At 45.1% G+C, this 16256-nt stretch overlaps 1 protein-coding gene across 5 annotated transcripts in view; it reads right to left on the bottom strand.

Moving 5' to 3' along the window:
* Nucleotides 1–1948: 1948 nt before the first annotated feature.
* Nucleotides 1949–16256, bottom strand: part of LOC124142708 (neuronal acetylcholine receptor subunit alpha-10-like) — a 53955-nt gene continuing 39647 nt past the window's right edge. For 4 of the 5 annotated variants that reach the window (XM_046511299.2, XM_048400755.1, XM_046511298.2 and 1 more), the window contains exons 7-8: nucleotides 5778–5893; nucleotides 1949–4930 (exon numbers count right to left, since the gene is read on the bottom strand). In XM_046511299.2, coding sequence (XP_046367255.1) covers nucleotides 4484–4930; nucleotides 5778–5893 — 563 coding nt within the window. In that variant the 3' untranslated portion in view covers nucleotides 1949–4483. The remainder of the gene's footprint in view (nucleotides 4931–5777; nucleotides 5894–16256) is intronic. The other variant, XR_007222511.1, reaches the window with a different exon arrangement.

Raw genomic sequence — 16256 nt, 5'->3', positions numbered from 1 at the left:
TACTACTATGCAAGTATATGATTCACACACTTACATGTAGATAACGTGATTTGTGATAACCCCTGTCTCTGAACTGAAATCAGAAATGTTCTTACTGACGATAAATATGCAGCGGCAGCATGGACGTATGTAAGTTTCAGTGGCGTGCCTGTGCAAATCCGTTCTAAGAGATCAATATCCTTTGAAGATTCCACGATATTCCCACACAGGCATTGAAGAAACTCAACGTTTTCCGTTTAACTCTTATCTGTCACATGTCTATTCCTGGTTCAGTTTTATATCAGTTCTATTCCGACCATTAACGCTTTCTTATCAGCTGTACTAAAAACATATTTACACATTTTCAATTGTGATTTGACAGCATACATGGCAGGCAGAATGTCATTAACGTAACGTGGATTAGATATTACTAATGATAAATGTTGGGTCTAGATTATATTGATAGATTGCAAACGTAATGATGTTGGTGTATTTTCATTGTCGAATGTACAGCTTTCGGAACTCTTATTTACATAGCATTGCAACAGCGTTGTGTTTGACGTGTAAGAACAAATTCAACATATCTACAACTTAACTGCAATGTCAGTGACCACTGTTACATTGAGGTGAGGTGAGGTGAAATGGGGTTTAACGTCGAGTTCAAGATTATTGCACTCATATAGCGGTGTGTGTGTGTGTGTGTGTGTGTGTGTGTGTGTGTGTGTGTGTGTGTGTGTGTGTGTCTGCTTGTACTATTTCGGACAAATGCTGATGGTGGCTTAACATGAACACCCAATTCAGACACAGTATACTGACTCCGAGCTGACCAGTCCTTGTTTTAGCCCACGAATGCCGACCGCCAGGCAGGGTAACAATAAGTACAATTTTTTAATGCCTTGTGGTTTGACGCGGCCGTCTTTGGATCTTGCCTCCTGGGATGATAATCTTTGACTTTATATAGGTGGAGATCTTCACACTACGATGTTGGCGACGTACTAGTCCACTGTAGACGCTAGTACGTCATGCAGTTTCGCAGGTAGTGTCTCCACACGTGCATACTAGGTGTCCCCGTGAAGAATTGTCTAGAATTGGTCTTCAGCCACCCATGCTTGTCGTAAGTAGTGACAAACAAGATTTGCTGGGCAGGCTCATTGACTTGGTTGAAGCATGTCATCGTATCCCAATTGCGTAGGTCGATGCTCATGATGTCAATCACTGGGCCGCCGTTAAACATCAACCATTATTAGCTGTACACAAGATCATGTACATGTCCAAGAGGTACATACACCATGTTTAAACTGACACTCAAGACGCCTTGCATAAATCAACACCTTCTGCGGACAGAACACGCCAGAGGGACACAGACAGACACGGGTGGGGGGTCTGGAACACCCCATCACTGTTTGTAATATGTGAAGTATAATTGCATCGGGTGATGAGACTCGGTCACTATTGCGTCATCTTGCTTTGGTGGCAAGTCCTTTTCTCATGATTTCGACCACCGGTTTGCAGGTGTATTATTCACAGGAAGCTTGATGGAGCTGTAGTATTGCGAGCGTTAAAGAACATTCACTCACCAACAAAGCAGGTTGACAGAAATAACATACATCGGCTAACAAACCAACATATCAACTCAAGAAACACACCTATGTATATGTTTGTCAGCTCGTGCTCGTGGGTCTCATGAAAGAGTGAACGTCAAAGACTTGCGTCGCCATGATATACAAACGAATACTGTTCAAGCAACGCTTAACCAAACTCACTCACATATGCACCAGCCACAGTTAACGGAACTCTCAGGAACTTAAATATTCTGAAACAGACCATCACGTCAGTATCTCACAGACATGATACAAGACACAGCTGTGCCAAATTTCAAGGTGTTGATTTCACGCCGGCATCGCTGTACTGGTCATTGAAGCTGAGCGGAACATACCCCCTTAGGCGGTATAAAAAACACAAAAGATTATGAATGAAAACTATAGTGTAATATACACATTATCATCTCATAACGAATGCGTATGAAAGGTTAAGTCGTGCTGACCATATCACTTTTTAATATGTTGCTGTTCTCGTTTGACAAAGCTGTCAGAGACAAACGCAAGCAAGCCATGGAAGAGCACTATAATGAGTTCTATAGCTGTATGGTAGTGGAATGCAAACAGTACCCCTATAATATAGTATACTCTGGCAGAAGAACACAAATCAATAGTTTAACAATGTACAAAAAAGAAACTCCCACGTACAAAGGGTTCATACCATATGTGTTAGTCAAAATAATCTTCTAATGGGTAGAAACAGACAACCGTTGAGGGAAACAAATATATAAATGTCAACCAGATTTGTCTTGAAATAAACCAGAGTACACATGTGAGTAAAAAAACGTTTTATGCCGCTTTCATCAATATTTCAGTGATATCACGGCGGGGAGGCAACGAATGGACTTTACTACCGTATGGGAATGAAACCCGGTCTTGGGCTTGATGAGACAACGCTGAACCACTTGGCTATCTCGACCAACCCCTGAGTACACATGTAAGCGTTGAGCCTTTATGCGATACTACTTCCCCACCGACATCACGACAAATCATCTATGCAACAACAAATACCGTCTTCTCGTGATTCTAAGTATGTCCGATACATATATAACGCTGCATGTTTATATCAGTGACAACTGACAAAAGGTCTCAATCTTGAACTATCATAGTGAAGGTCAATGTGAAACTGTGACATCATGTGTAGGTGAAGCTTCTGCAATTGGCATAGCTTTCCTTGATTTGTGGAAAAAAGTGGAAAATACATTTACATGATGGCTTACCAAGTAACCATAAAGAAAACACATAGTTTGTATTTACATATATGTACATACATAGTTCAATGACAATAACATCACAATGTCCGTTCTAGAAAAAAACCATGTAAACACGCTTCAAAAGCTTAAGGGTTCTATTTATACATATTTAAATTAAACAGACTACATTTTGTCCTGAAGTCATACTTCTAAATCTAAATTAGGATTTGACCAGTATCAAAACTACAAATGTCGTTGATTTTTCCCCGCTAAATAAGGGTAACAATGCATCAATCTGTACAAGAAAAACACACACCATGCACCGCTGACGTCATTCTTTCACTTCCAGGCATACAATCAGACAAATCATACCTCGATAACGGGTAACACAACGGCCTTACGTGCCGCATACAATTAAATACTGACAACATATTTGCATAAACCATTCTGTGCAATACGGTCTATTCAAGACAGAGAACTATCCAGAATTAAGTAAACATAAACATGCCAAAAAGTAGTTTCTCCGCTATGCATAGTTAATAATATTATCCCAAGTTGGTCATAGGAGATTTTCCTGCACCAGACCCATGAAATTGGGCGGTTTTACTGTGAAGAGTGCACAGCGTTCTCTGTAAAACGATTTGAACAATTTCTGTGTCTTCATTGATGTAAAACCCGTTCACGCCTGTTCTACACAGCCAAAGCCCACGTCCTGAATGCCACCCACTGCACTATCAATATTCACAATCAACACGCCCCGTCTCGCAAAGCCAAGTTAGCATTCTACGAGTCCCTTACCGCATTCAACCTTTGAATGTCTGCAGCCACTGAACCACCATTCACAGTGTGGATTTCCTTACCACACATTCAACCGTTGAATGTCTGCAGCCACTGAACCACCATTCACAGTGTGGATTTCCGTACCACACATTCAACCGTTGAATGTCTGCAGCCACTGAACCACCTTTCACAATGTGGATTCCCTTACCAAACATTCAACCGTTGAATGTCTGCAGCCACTGAACCACCATTCACAGTGTGGAAGTCCTTACCTCTAAACTATCATTCATGACCTTTTTTGCGTTGTACTGCAAAACAAACATTCACTGAAAGAATGTCCCCTATCACGCAACTTACATTCAGATGTTGGATTCCTGTCGTACAGCCAACATGCTGAATTCTCGCGTCACACAATCACGCCCTGAGGGCCCCATAATACGATCTAACATCCGACTTACTTTGCCCTACCACACAAAACACCAATCTCATTCTGTGTGTCTCTTCCTACCCAACCACGATCCGATTAACATTGCCCAGCCACAAAAAATATCCTTATCAATCCCAGTCTCGTCCCAAACAACCAGCACTCGCGCATAACATGTCCCACTGCACATATCCAATATTCTCACTACGCATTCATACAGATAAGTGCTGATTTGAATTAGACAAGCATATTCTTCAGTTGTTTGTGTCCATCATGGCTCAATACTGTATTCAAACGCCTTGGCTAGTAACAACAAAGATGTGCGTTAACGTAAACACCTGTTCTTTCCTGATAAGCAACAGTTGGAAGGTCTCTCTTTCTAAATGTTTGTGAAGACCGGCTAATATCTGCCCTGTGTTTGTGCAACCATCATATCATCATATGAAGGGTATGAAAGTGACCGCCTGAAGACAATACCACAAGAGCCTCGCATATTTATCATAAGCGTCTTATTCCTGTATATTAAATGCCTCTTTAAGTCTTGTGCTCTGGTAATCAGCACTGTAGACAATAGATGGCAAGATGACAGCCAAGGAGGTTACTATTATAAGGAAGTAAACGACAAAGATAATTCTGTCGAGGATCAAAGCTGAAGCCTTCCATTCTTTCACCATACTTTCGCGGCGATCTTTGTCCGCCAAACGTTGTTTGTGAGCACGAATAAACTCTCGAAGTTCTCCAAGTTTGGCGTCAATAGAAGCAATTGGACCTGTGGCATGGGTGCATTTTAGATGCGTAAGCACTTCAGTTGAAGCCATGGGATCTTGGCTCCACTTGGTGTCCTCCTCTCCAGGGTTACTGGTTGTTGCCGCTGCCTCCTCTCCTCTGTCCTTCTTCTGGAATGGTCGAACAAGGTCTTCCATGTGCAGCACCTTAGCGCATACATCAAACAGAACCTACAACACACAGCGTTCTATAAGTCAGCGCGTTCATCTCCTGTAATACAGCACTTAGGGACAAGAATGCATAATGCCAGACGCCTTCTGCCATTTTGGTGTTAAAGGGATTTGCACGAGCTCATTTCTAAGTAACGGTTTCCATGTTTTTTCAGACGCCATTTTTGCCGCCTCGCTAAAATGACAGGGGGGTTTGGGGGCTTGCCCCCACTCAACAGCTTGAGTAAAATGCTTTCGTAAGTAAATGTTATCATGTTTAATTACCAAAGTAGATACAAAATACAACGTGTTCACTAAAATGTGGCTCCGACGGATCTCACTGATGAGGTCGTCGCACGCCATTATGGAACTTCTATTTTCGAGTGTTTTTTCGATGTTGAAGTCCAATTTCCGACGTTAATGCATCGCTTTGATATTCAATTTCAAGGTTTAATCATATTAAACCATACAAGTGCAAGAGGTGTCATTTTGTCTGCTTAGTTTTAGCTTTATCGCCCTATTTATCAAATAGTGATGCTGTTGCGTGCTGGCGGATAGGTGTTTGGTATAACGCATTTGTACCCTCTTAGGATCACTGTGGTATACTTCACACCTTAAGAATGAAATTGAGGAAAAATGTATAAAATGTCAAGCCACAAGGCTTCATGTTCAGATGACGTAATGAAGCAATCTGTGACGTCACAATGAATGACGACATATCATATAATGCTCAACAACGACTCAATGTGCTGCCATTTCACCACGTGCACATTTATTACACGCGAGGATTCTACCCTTGGTAATATATTTAAGGATCAATTTTACAAAATGTGAATTCACAGCGTGACAGTGATTCAAAGCCACTCACCGCCTTCATGGGAGGAGGAATGTTTGCTCTCTGACCATATGCCGCCCAGTTGACCACCAGCACATTGAGGAATGATGATAGGGTGATGATGATCATGTTGAGGCAGTAGTAAGTACCTGTAACATCAGCAGTTTGTACCAGTTACGCATGTGTTTATGAATACCACAAACAGGAGACGTTGTAAAACGGAATAATAAACTTGAATAAATTGTGCATTACAAGCCAAAGTAGTATAAGCCAAATGTTCATAGCAAAGGGCGAGTATCCCTGGACATTTAGAGTTACCATTTAGAGAGACTATTTGGAATTAAATATATCTTCGTAATTTAGTAATATGAATTCATAGATATGCCGACATCCACGCACGCGACACCTAAAATGTAAGTATGAAACATCAACGCGAGAGAATAATAAGTCGCCATTATATGTCGTGAAGATTGTTTGTGCGCAAAAGCAATATTGAGATGAAAATTATATGAATGGATCACTGTTCAGTGATGACACAAGGTGTTCACAATAATGTTTAGCAAACCCTGCTCTACCGGTAGCATCCCGCCACTTAAACCATTTGCGAAAAAAGTGCTAGAAACGTTTCAAACTGCGTTCAGCTTTCACTGCTCCACTACCACATCTTGTACTCCTCCACAAACACACCCTGTACTCCTCCACTAGCACATCCCGTACTATTACACTACCACATTCTGTACTCATACACTACCACACCCTATCCTCCTCCACAAACACACTTTTTACTCCTACACTACCACATCCTGTACTTTTCCACTACCACACCCTGTCCTCCTTCACAAACACACCCTTTACTCCAACACTTCTCCATCCTGTCCTCCTCCACTACCACATCTTGGACTCCTCCTCAAACACACCCTGTACTCCTCCACTAGCACATCCTGTACTACTACACTACTAAATCCCGTACTCCTCCACAAACACATCCTATCCTCCTCGACAAACTCACCCAACACTCCTGATCTACCACATCCTTTACTACTACACTACTACATCCTGTCCTCCTCCACAAACACACCCTTTACTTCTCCACTACTACACTCTGTCCTCCTCCACAAACACATCCTGTCCTCCTCCACAAACACACCCTTTACTTCTCCACTACTACACTCTGTCCTCCTCCACAAACACATCCTGTCCTCCTCCACTACCACATCCTTTACTACTCCTCAACAGACACATCCTGTCCTCCTCCACTACCACATCCTTTACTACTCCTCAACAGACACATCCTGTTCTCCTACACTACCATATCTTATACTCCTCCACAAACACAACCTGTACTCCTACAATACCACATCCTATCTTCCTCGACAAACTCACCCTATACTCCTACACTACCACACCCTATCCTCCTCCACAAACACATTATTTACTCCTACACTACCACATCCTATCCTTCTCCACAAACTCACCCTATACTCCTGATCTACCATATCCTGTACTCCTCCACTACCACATCTTGGAATCCTCCACTAGCACATCCTGTCCTCCTCCACAAACACACCCTGTCCTCCTCAACTACCACATCCTTTACTACTTCTCAAAAAACACATCTTGTACTCCTACACTACCATATCTTGTACTCCTCCACTACCACATCCTGTCCTCCTCCACAAACACATCCTGTACTCCTCCACAAACACATCATCTACTCCTACACTACCACACCCTTTACTCCTACACTACCACATCCTTTACTCCTACACTACCACACCCTGTCCTCCTCCAAAAACACATCCTGTCCTCTCAACAAACACATCTTGTACTCCTACACTACCACATCCTTTACTCCTCCACAAACACATCCTCTCCTCCTCCATAAACACATCCTGTTAGCCTCCACAAACACACCCTGTACTCCTACACTACTACATCCTGTACTCCTACACTACCGCACCCTATCCTCCTTCACAAACACATTTTGTCCTCCTCAACAAACACATCCTGTACTCCTACACTACCACATCCTGTACTCCTACACTACCACACCCTTTACTCCTTCACTACGACTTCTTGTACTCCTACTCTACCACATCTTGTACTCCTCCACAAACACACCCTGTACACCTACACTACTACATCCTGTCCTCCTCCACAAACACACCCTGTCCTCCTACACTACCACATCCTTTACTACTCCTCAACAAACACACTTTGTACTCCTACACTACCACATCCTCCCCTCCGCAACAAACACATCCTGTACTCCTCCACAAACACACCCTGTACTCCTACACTACTACATCCTGTACTCCTACACTACCGCACCCTGTCCTCCTTCACAAACACATTTTGTCCTCCTCAACAAACACATCCTGTACTCCTACACTACCACATCCTGTACTCCTACACTACCACACCCTTTACTCCTTCACTTCGACTTCTTGTACTCCTACACTACCACATCTTGTACTCCTCCACAAACACACCCTGTCCTCCTACACTACCACATCCTTTACTACTCCTCAACAAACACACTTTGTACTCCTACACTAACGCATCCTGTACTCCGCCACAAACACATCCTGTCCTCTCAACAAACACATCCTATTCTCCTACACTACCACATCCCGTCCTCCTCCACAAACACACCCTGTCCTATTCCACAAACACATCCTGTACTCCTCCACAAACACATCCTGTCTTCCTACACTACAACATTCTGTACTCCTACACTACCACACCCTTTACTCCTACACTACCACATCTTGTACTCCTACACTACCACACCCTGTCCTCCTACACTACTACATCCTGTACTCCCACACTACCACATCCTGTACTCCTACACTACTACATCCTGTCCTCCTCCACAAACACACCCTGTCTTCCTACACTACCACATCCTTTACTACTCCTCAACAAACACACTTTGTACTCCTACACTACCACATCCTCTCCTCCGCCACAAACACATCCTGTACTCCTCCACAAACACACCCTGTACTCCTACACTACTACATCCTGTACTCCTACACTACTACATCCTGTCCTCCTCCACAAACACACCCTGTCCTCCTACATTACCACATCCTTTACTACTCCTCAACAAACACACTTTGTACTCCTACACTACCACATCCTCTCCTCCGCCACAAACACATCCTGTACTCCTCCACAAACACACCCTGTACTCCTACACTACTACATCCTGTACTCCTACACTACCGCACCCTGTCCTCCTTCACAAACACATTCTGTCCTCCTCAACAAACACATCCTGTACTCCTACACTACTACATCCTGTCCTCCTCCACAAACACACCCTGTCCTCCTACATTACCACATCCTTTACTACTCCTCAACAAACACACTTTGTACTCCTACACTACCACATCCTCTCCTCCGCCACAATCACATCCTGTACTCCTCCACAAACACACCCTGTACTCCTACACTACTACATCCTGTACTCCTTCACAAACACATTTTGTCCTCCTCAACAAACACATCCTGTACTCCTACACTACCACATCCTGTACTCCTCCACTACCACACCCTTTACTCCTTCACTACGACTTCTTGTACTCCTACACTACCACATCTTGTACTCCTCCACAAACACACCCTGTCCTCCTACACTACTACATCCTGTCCTCCTCCACAAACACACCCTGTCCTCCTACACTACCACATCCTTTACTACTCCTCAACAAACACACTTTGTACTCCTACACTACCACATCCTCTCCTCCGCCACAAACACATCCTGTACTCCTCCACAAACACACCCTGTACTCCTACACTACTACATCCTGTACTCCTACACTACCGCACCCTGTCCTCCTTCACAAACACATTTTGTCCTCCTCAACAAACACATCCTGTACTCCTACACTACCACATCCTGTACTCCTACACTACCACACCCTTTACTCCTTCACTACGACTTCTTGTACTCCTACACTACCACATCTTGTACTCCTCCACAAACACACCCTGTACTCCTACACTACTACATCCTGTCCTCCTCCACAAACACACCATGTCCTCCTACACTTCCACATCCTTTACTACTCCTCAACAAACACACTTTGTACTCCTACACTACTACATCCTCTCCTCCGCCACAAACACGTCCTGTACTCCTCCACAAACACACCCTGTACTCCTACACTACTACATCCTGTACTCCTACACTACCGCACCCTGTCCTCCTTCACAAACACATTTTGTCCTCCTCAACAAACACATCCTGTACTCCTACACTACCACATCCTGTACTCCTACACTTCCACACCCTTTACTCCTTCACTACGACTTCTTGTACTCCTACACTACTACATCCTGTCCTCCTCCACAAACACACCCTGTCCTCCTACACTACCACATCCTTTACTACTCCTCAACAAACACACTTTGTACTCCTACACTAACACATCCTGTACTCCGCCACAAACACATCCTGTCCTCTCAACAAACACATCCTATTCTCATACACTACCACATCCCGTCCTCCTCCACAAACACATCCTCTACTCCTCCACAAACACATCCTGTCTTCCTACACTACCACATCCTGTACTCCTACACTACCACACCCTTTACTCCTACACTACCACATCCTGTACTCCTACACTACCACATCCTGTCCTCCTCCACAAACACACCCTGTCCTCCTACACTACCACATCCTTTACTACTCCTCAACAAACACACTTTGTACTCCTTCACTACTACATCCTGTACTCCGCCACAAACACATCCTGTCCTCTCAACAAACACATCCTGTACTCCTACACTACCACATCCTTTACTCCTCCACAAACACATCCTCTCCTCCTCCAGAAACACACCCTGTACTCCTACACTACCACATCCTGTACTCCTACACTACCACACCCTGTCCTCCTTCACAAACACATCCTGTCCTCCTCAACAAACACATCCTGTACTCCTACCCTACCACATCCTGTACTCCTACACTACCACACCCTTTACGCCTTCACTACGACTTCCTGTACTCCTACACTACCACATCTTGTACTCCTCCACAAACACACCCTGTACTCCTACACTACTACATCCTGTCCTCCTCTACAAACACACCCTGTCCTCCTACACTACCACATCCTGTACTCCGCCACAAACACATCCTGTCCTCTCAATAAACACATCCTATTCTCCTACACTGCCACATCCCGTCCTCCTCCACACACACACCCTGTCCTCTTCCACAAACACATCCTCTACTCCTCCACAAACACATCTTGTCTTCCTACACTACCACATTCTGTACTCCTACAATACCACACCCTTTACTCCTACACTACCACATCCTGTACTCCTACACTACCACACCCTGTCCTTCCCCACAAACACATCCTGTCCACCTCTACAAACACACCCTGTCCTCTTCCACAAACACATCCTGTACTCCTCAACAAACACATCCTGTCTTCCTACACTACCACATCCTGTACTCCTACACTACCACACCCTTTACTCCTACACTACCACATCCTGCACTCCTACACTACCACACCCTGTCCTCCTCCACAAACACACCCTGTCCTCCTACATTACCACATCCTTTACTACTCCTCAACAAACACACTTTGTACTCCTACACTACCACATCCTCTCCTCCGCCACAAACACATCCTGTACTCCTCCACAAACACACCCTGTACTCCTACACTACTACATCCTGTATTCCTACACTACCGCACCCTGCCCTCCTTCACAAACACATTTTGTCCTCCTCAACAAACACATCCTGTACTCCTCCACAAACACACCCTGTACTCCTACACTACTACATCCTGTACTCCTTCACAAACACATTTTGTCCTCCTCAACAAACACATCCTGTACTCCTACACTACCACATCCTGTACTCCTACACTACCACACCCTTTACTCCTTCACTACGACTTCTTGTACTCCTACACTACCACATCTTGTACTCCTCCACAAACACACCCTGTCCTCCTACACTACTACATCCTGTCCTCCTCCACAAACACACCCTGTCCTCCTACACTACCACATCCTTTACTACTCCTCAACAAACACACTTTGTACTCCTACACTACCACATCCTCTCCTCCGCCACAAACACATCCTGTACTCCTCCACAAACACACCCTGTACTCCTACACTACTACATCCTGTACTCCTACACTACCGCACCCTGTCCTCCTTCACAAACACATTTTGTCCTCCTCAACAAACACATCCTGTACTCCTACACTACCACATCCTGTACTCCTACACTACCACACCCTTTACTCCTTCACTACGACTTCTTGTACTCCTACACTACCACATCTTGTACTCCTCCACAAACACACCCTGTACTCCTACACTACTACATCCTGTCCTCCTCCACAAACACACCATGTCCTCCTACACTACCACATCCTTTACTACTCCTCAACAAACACACTTTGTACTCCTACACTACCACATCCTCTCCTCCGCCACAAACACGTCCTGTACTCCTCCACAAACACACCCTGTACTCCTACACTACTACATCCTGTACTCCTACACTACCGCACCCTGTCCTCCTTCACAAACACATTTTGTCCTCCTCAACAAACACATCCTGTACTCCTACACTACCACATCCTGTACTCCTACACTTCCACACCCTTTACTCCTTCACTACGACTTCTTGTACTCCTACACTACTACATCCTGTCCTCCTCCACAAACACACCCTGTCCTCCTACACTACCACATCCTTTACTACTCCTCAACAAACACACTTTGTACTCCTACACTAACACATCCTGTACTCCGCCACAAACACATCCTGTCCTCTCAACAAACACATCCTATTCTCATACACTACCACATCCCGTCCTCCTCCACAAACACATCCTCTACTCCTCCACAAACACATCCTGTCTTCCTACACTACCACATCCTGTACTCCTACACTACCACACCCTTTACTCCTACACTACCACATCCTGTACTCCTACACTACCACATCCTGTCCTCCTCCACAAACACACCCTGTCCTCCTACACTACCACATCCTTTACTACTCCTCAACAAACACACTTTGTACTCCTTCACTACTACATCCTGTACTCCGCCACAAACACATCCTGTCCTCTCAACAAACACATCCTGTACTCCTACACTACCACATCCTTTACTCCTCCACAAACACATCCTCTCCTCCTCCAGAAACACACCCTGTACTCCTACACTACCACATCCTGTACTCCTACACTACCACACCCTTTACGCCTTCACTACGACTTCCTCTACTCCTACACTACCACATCTTGTACTCCTCCACAAACACACCCTGTACTCCTACACTACTACATCCTGTCCTCCTCTACAAACACACCCTGTCCTCCTACACTACCACATCCTGTACTCCGCCACAAACACATCCTGTCCTCTCAATAAACACATCCTATTCTCCTACACTGCCACATCCCGTCCTCCTCCACAAACACACCCTGTCCTCTTCCACAAACACATCCTCTACTCCTCCACAAACACATCTTGTCTTCCTACACTACCACATTCTGTACTCCTACAATACCACACCCTTTACTCCTACACTACCACATCCTGTACTCCTACACTACCACACCCTGTCCTTCCCCACAAACACATCCTGTCCACCTCTACAAACACACCCTGTCCTCTTCCACAAACACATCCTGTACTCCTCAACAAACACATCCTGTCTTCCTACACTACCACATCCTGTACTCCTACACTACCACACCCTTTACTCCTACACTACCACATCCTGTACTCCTACACTACCACACCCTGTCCTCCTCCACAAACACACCCTGTCCTCCTACATTACCACATCCTTTACTACTCCTCAACAAACACACTTTGTACTCCTACACTACCACATCCTCTCCTCCGCCACAAACACATCCTGTACTCCTCCACAAACACACCCTGTACTCCTACACTACTACATCCTGTATTCCTACACTACCGCACCCTGTCCTCCTTCACAAACACATTTTGTCCTCCTCAACAAACACATCCTGTACTCCTACACTACCACATCCTGTACTCCTACACTACCACACCCTTTACTCCTTCACTACGACTTCTTGTACTCCTACACTACCACATCTTGTACTCCACCACAAACACACCCTGTCCTCCTACACTACTACATCCTGTCCTCCTCCACAAACACACCCTGTCCTCCTACACTACTACATCCTGTCCTCCTCCACAAACACACCCTGTCCTCCTACACTACCACATCCTTTACTACTCCTCAACAAACACACTTTGTACTCCTACACTACCACATCCTCTCCTCCGCCACAAACACATCCTGTACTCCTACACTACTACATCCTGTACTCCTACACTACCGCCCCCTGTACTCCTACACTACTACATCCTGCACTCCTACGCTACCGCACCCTGTACTCCTACACTACCACATCTTGTACTCCTCAATAAACACACCCTGTCCTCCTCAACAAACACATCCTGTACTCCTACCCTACCACATCCTGTACTCCTACACTACCACACCCTTTACGCCTTCACTACGACTTCCTGTACTCCTACACTACCACATCTTGTACTCCTCCACAAACACACCCTGTACTCCTACACTACTACATCCTGTCCTCCTACACTACCACATCCTGTACTTCGCCACAAACACATCCTGTCCTCTCAATAAACACATCCTATTCTCCTACACTGCCACATCCCGTCCTCCTCCACAAACACACCCTGTCCTCTTCCACAAACACATCCTCTACTCCTCCACAAACACATCCTGTCTTCCTACAATACCACACCCTTTACTCCTACACTACCACATCCTGTACTCCTACACTACCACACCCTGTCCTTCCCCACAAACACATCCTGTCCACCTCTACAAACACACCCTGTCCTCTTCCACAAACACATCCTGTACTCCTCAACAAACACATCCTGTCTTCCTACACTACCACATCCAGTACTCCTACACTACCACACCCTTTACTCCTACACTACCACATCCTGTACTCCTACACTACCACACCCTGTCCTCCTCCACAAACACATCCTGTACTCCTCAACAAACACATCCTCTCTTCCTACACTACCACATCCTGTACTCCTACACTACCACACCCTTTACTCCTACACTACCACATCCTGTACTCCTACACTACCACACCCTGTCCTCCTCCACAAAGACACCCTGTCCTCTCAACAAACACATCCTGTACTCCTACACTACCACATCCTATGCTCCTACACTACCACACGCTGTCCTCCTTCACAACCACTTCCTTTACTCCTACACTACCACATCCTGAACACCTCCACTACCACATCATGTCACCTCTGTACTACCACATCCTGTACTCCTACACTACCACACCCTGTCCTCCTCCACAAACTCATCCTGTCCTCCTCAACAAACACATCCTGTACTCATACACAAACACACCCTGTATCTCCTACACAAACACATCCTCTACTCCTACACTACCACACCCTTTACTCCTACACTAACACATCCTGTACTCCTACACTACCACATCCTGTACTCCTACACTACCAATTATTGTACTCCTACACTACCAAATCCTGTACTCCTACACTACCATATCCTGTACTCCTACACTACCAAATCCAGTACTCCTACACTACCAAATCCTGTACTCCTACACTACCAAATCCTGTACTCCTACACTACCAAATTCTGTACTCCTACACTACCAATTATTGTACTCCTACACTACCACATCCTGTGCTCCTACACTACCACATGCTGTCCTCCTCCACAAACACTTCCTTTACTCCTAAAGTACCACATCCTGTACTCCTACACTACCACATCCTGTACTCCTACACAAAACACATCCTTTATTCCTACACTTCTACATCCTGTCCTCCTCAACAAACACACCCTATACTCCTTCACAACCACTTCCTGTACTCCTACACTACCACATCCTCAACACCTCCACTACCACATCATGTCACCTCTGTACTACCACATCCTGTACTCCTACACTACCACACCCTGTCCTCCTCCACAAACTCATCCTGTCCTCCTCAACAAACACATCCTGTACTTATACACAAACACACCCTGTATCACCTACACAAACACATCCTCTACTCCTACACTACCACACCCTTTACTCCTACACCAACACATCCTGTACTCCTCCACAAACTCATCCTGTCCTCCTCAACAAACACATCCTGTACTCATACACAAACACACCCTGTATCTCCTACACAAACACATCCTCTACTCCTACACTACCACACCCTTTACTCCTACACTAACACATCCTGTACTCCTACACTACCACATCCTGTACTCCTACACTACCAATTATTGTACTCCTACACTACCAAATCCTGTACTCCTACACTACCATATCCTGTACTCCTACACTACCAAATCCAGTACTCCTACACTACCAAATCCTGTACTCCTACACTACCAAATCCTGTACTCCTACACTACCA

The sequence above is a fragment of the Haliotis rufescens genome, unplaced genomic scaffold (assembly GCF_023055435.1).
Source record: "Haliotis rufescens isolate VD_foot unplaced genomic scaffold, xgHalRufe1.0.p SCAF_20, whole genome shotgun sequence".
NCBI lineage: Eukaryota > Metazoa > Mollusca > Gastropoda > Lepetellida > Haliotidae > Haliotis > Haliotis rufescens.
This window is presented reverse-complemented; position numbering and strand designations above follow the sequence as displayed.